We start from the raw sequence: 2,993 nt of genomic DNA, 5'->3' as shown, positions 1-2,993 counted from the left end.
GTTACATTTATTGTGTCATGTCCAAATGTGCATTGCTTGGCTTGCTGAGGTAATATTTGCTGAGTAATGATTGACCCAGGTGTCCCGTGATCCTCATTAAACCAAAAGAATAGGCTTGCAGTCTTTTCTTTCTGACCCATAAACTTCAGGCTGTTTTATGGTGTTGCAGATACTGAAGCAAAGCTGTAATGAACTGGATTATTATTATTATCCAGAATTAGTGTCTTAATCGCATGTTTCATGCTTCCAGTGTTAGAGGATTATTAAGTTTATATTTAGAAGTATTTGTTTATGATTGCAGACACAATTTTAAGAGTTGTATAATGTTTGAATATCTTCAAATAACACTATATAGTATAGTACTTACCAAAAACCAGTGGTAAATGCGACAATGTTTACCACTTCAGCACCTGTTCTCAGTTGCAACAAAGTCAGGAGCCAACCTGTAGTTTAGAGAATGTGTGTCACAGTAATGAAGTTCTCTTCTAGTTCTTCTGCTAATTAAGCCCTCAGTAGATGTGCAGCTGTCATTACTTAATCCAGCAGCAGTATTGGCTGCTGTTTATCCATTACAGTTTGTCTGTAATGTCAAAGTTCTTTCATTTCCTCAGGGGTTCTGCCATTGCCAAGATAGTGGGCGCCAATGCAGCAAAATACAACACGTTTGAAAACACAGTGAACATGTGGGTGTTTGAGGAGATGGTCAACGGACGCAAGCTCACCGAAATCATCAACACCGAACACGAGAATGTAAAATACTTGCCTGGACACAAGCTGCCGCCCAATGTGGTGAGAACACAAAGCATCTAGAATCCTTGAACTCTTTAACCATTATTGCCAATTACTTGTTAACAACGGTAAATTTAGTGCTGCAGTGGAAATTTAGAAATTAAGCAGTGAAGTTATGATGTAAAGAAGCACATCCTTGCTTACCAATCTTGAAACTCATAGAAAAGAGTGTGAACGTGGTGTTTGATATAAGAAAAGTGTAATAAATCCAGTGATAAATGGCTGTTTTTCTTTAGGTGGCGGTTCCAGATCTGTTGGACGCGGTAAAGGGTGCAGATATTCTCATTTTCGTCATCCCTCACCAATTTGTGTCCCGAATCTGTGACACCATCAAGGGTCACATCAAGATGGACGCTGTGGGAATGTCCCTCATTAAGGTTTCCTCATATGCATTTTTTTATTTTATGTAGTTATGTTTCAGTTTGTATCTGGCCCTGCAGCACTGTTATACCACTTTGTTTGTTTCGTAAGGGTGTGGATGAGGGTCCTGACGGACTGAAACTGATCTCTGATGTCATTAGGGAAAAACTTGGCATCATCATGACCGTGCTGATGGGAGCCAATCTGGCCAATGAGGTTGCTGATGAGAAATTCTGTGAAACTACGATTGGTAAGTACACAAAAATGGAAATATTACTTTTGGTAATGACAGCAGGAAAATGTGCCCATATATGCCACTGTAACTATATACAGCCACTATATTTCTTCAAATAATTATAATCTTGTGTTTAGGGTGTAAAAGCAAAGCTCACGGACCCCTGCTGAAGGAAATGATGCAAACACAAAACTTCCGTGTGACGGTGGTGGAGGAGGCTGACGTTGTGGAGATCTGTGGGGCGTTAAAGGTAAACAATTATCCATTCATTTTCATTCAGTTTCTGAAGCATTTAGCTGAATAAAAGTCAAGAAGTAATGGATTTTATTGTAGAACATTGTCGCAGTGGGCGCTGGTTTCTGTGACGGTCTGGAGTTCGGTGACAACACCAAGGCCGCCGTGATCCGTTTGGGTTTGATGGAGATGATCGCCTTTGCTCGGATATTCTGCACGGCCAGTCCGGTCTCTCCCGCCACGTTTCTGGAGAGCTGCGGCGTCGCCGACCTCATCACCACCTGCTACGGAGGACGCAACCGCAAAATCGGAGAAGCGTTCGCTAGAACGGGGAAAGTATGTTTGGTCCTTAGGATTAAAAGTTACATTATTTTTCAGTGTTCATGTGCATCTCTAAATATTTGTTTGTTGTCAGTCTATCGAGGAGCTTGAGAAGGAACTGCTGAACGGCCAGAAACTTCAAGGTCCAGCAACTGCAGCGGAAGTTCATCAGATCCTCAAACACAAAAACCTGGTGGAAAAGTAACTATCTTTGTGCTCTTCACAATCAGTGCTGGGTAGTAAGATTATCTTATTTAAAGGGATCATATGATGCTGCTAAAAAGAACATTATTTTGTGTATTTGGTGTAATGAAATGTGTTTATGCGGTTTAAGGTTCAAAAAACACATTATTTTCCACATACTGTACATTATTGTTGCTCCTCTATGCCCCACCTTTCTGAAACGCGTCGATTTTTACAAAGCTCATCGGTCTGAAAAGCGAGGTGTGCTCTGATTGGCCAGCTATCCAGTGCGTTGTGATTGGCCGAATACCTCAAGCGTGTGACAGAAATGTTACGCCCCTCACCATACTGTGATGCCCTGTCCGGCCGGAGCGACGAGACAAAAACATTAAAACCCATTATAAACGAGGCATTTGTTGCATCCAGTGGGGACATAATTATGGATTATAATGACTCACTGTCTTTTTACGCATTGCATCGCGCCGCGTAAACATGAAACCCTGTGCATTTTTGTGATCGGAGAAACGACAAACAACAAGCACTACTCTACACTGCCCAAAAAACTCGCTTTAAATATATAAAATATAAAAACGCTTTAAATATTGGAAGGCCAAACAAAGTAGTTTCGCTTTCACAACGAAACACAGCGTCACACGGCGGGCTTGAGTGAGCAGAGGCGGGCGGGCATGAGAACGGCACGGCTGGCGGATTAGACGAAGGAGCGTCCGGTGGGCTTGCGGCAACCACATGTGACGACCCCGGGCTGGACTCCGCTTCATCCACGGTGAAAGCATCAGTTGATGTATTTCCTCAGCGACCAGCACAGATCAGCTCTAGGCATAACGAAGCGGATATCATCCTCTTTTGGAAG

General features: G+C 42.6%; 1 protein-coding gene across 2 annotated transcripts in view; it reads left to right on the top strand.

The window, feature by feature from the left end:
* The window catches only part of LOC107727040 (glycerol-3-phosphate dehydrogenase [NAD(+)], cytoplasmic), a 7,661-nt gene that overhangs the window by 622 nt on the left and 4,046 nt on the right, over positions 1-2,993 (top strand). For both annotated transcript variants that reach the window (XM_016536803.1, XM_016536795.1), the window contains exons 2-7: positions 612-789; positions 1,026-1,166; positions 1,261-1,399; positions 1,522-1,634; positions 1,718-1,954; positions 2,034-2,140. In XM_016536803.1, coding sequence (XP_016392289.1) covers positions 612-789; positions 1,026-1,166; positions 1,261-1,399; positions 1,522-1,634; positions 1,718-1,954; positions 2,034-2,140 — 915 coding nt within the window. The remainder of the gene's footprint in view (positions 1-611; positions 790-1,025; positions 1,167-1,260; positions 1,400-1,521; positions 1,635-1,717; positions 1,955-2,033; positions 2,141-2,993) is intronic.

This window comes from Sinocyclocheilus rhinocerous, unplaced genomic scaffold, assembly GCF_001515625.1.
Source record: "Sinocyclocheilus rhinocerous isolate Xijiao unplaced genomic scaffold, SAMN03320098_v1.1 scaffold2870, whole genome shotgun sequence".
In the NCBI taxonomy this organism is placed as follows: Eukaryota; Metazoa; Chordata; class Actinopteri; order Cypriniformes; family Cyprinidae; genus Sinocyclocheilus; species Sinocyclocheilus rhinocerous.
The sequence above is the reverse complement of the archived record's forward strand: the minus strand, read 5'-3'. Positions and strand labels throughout refer to the sequence as shown.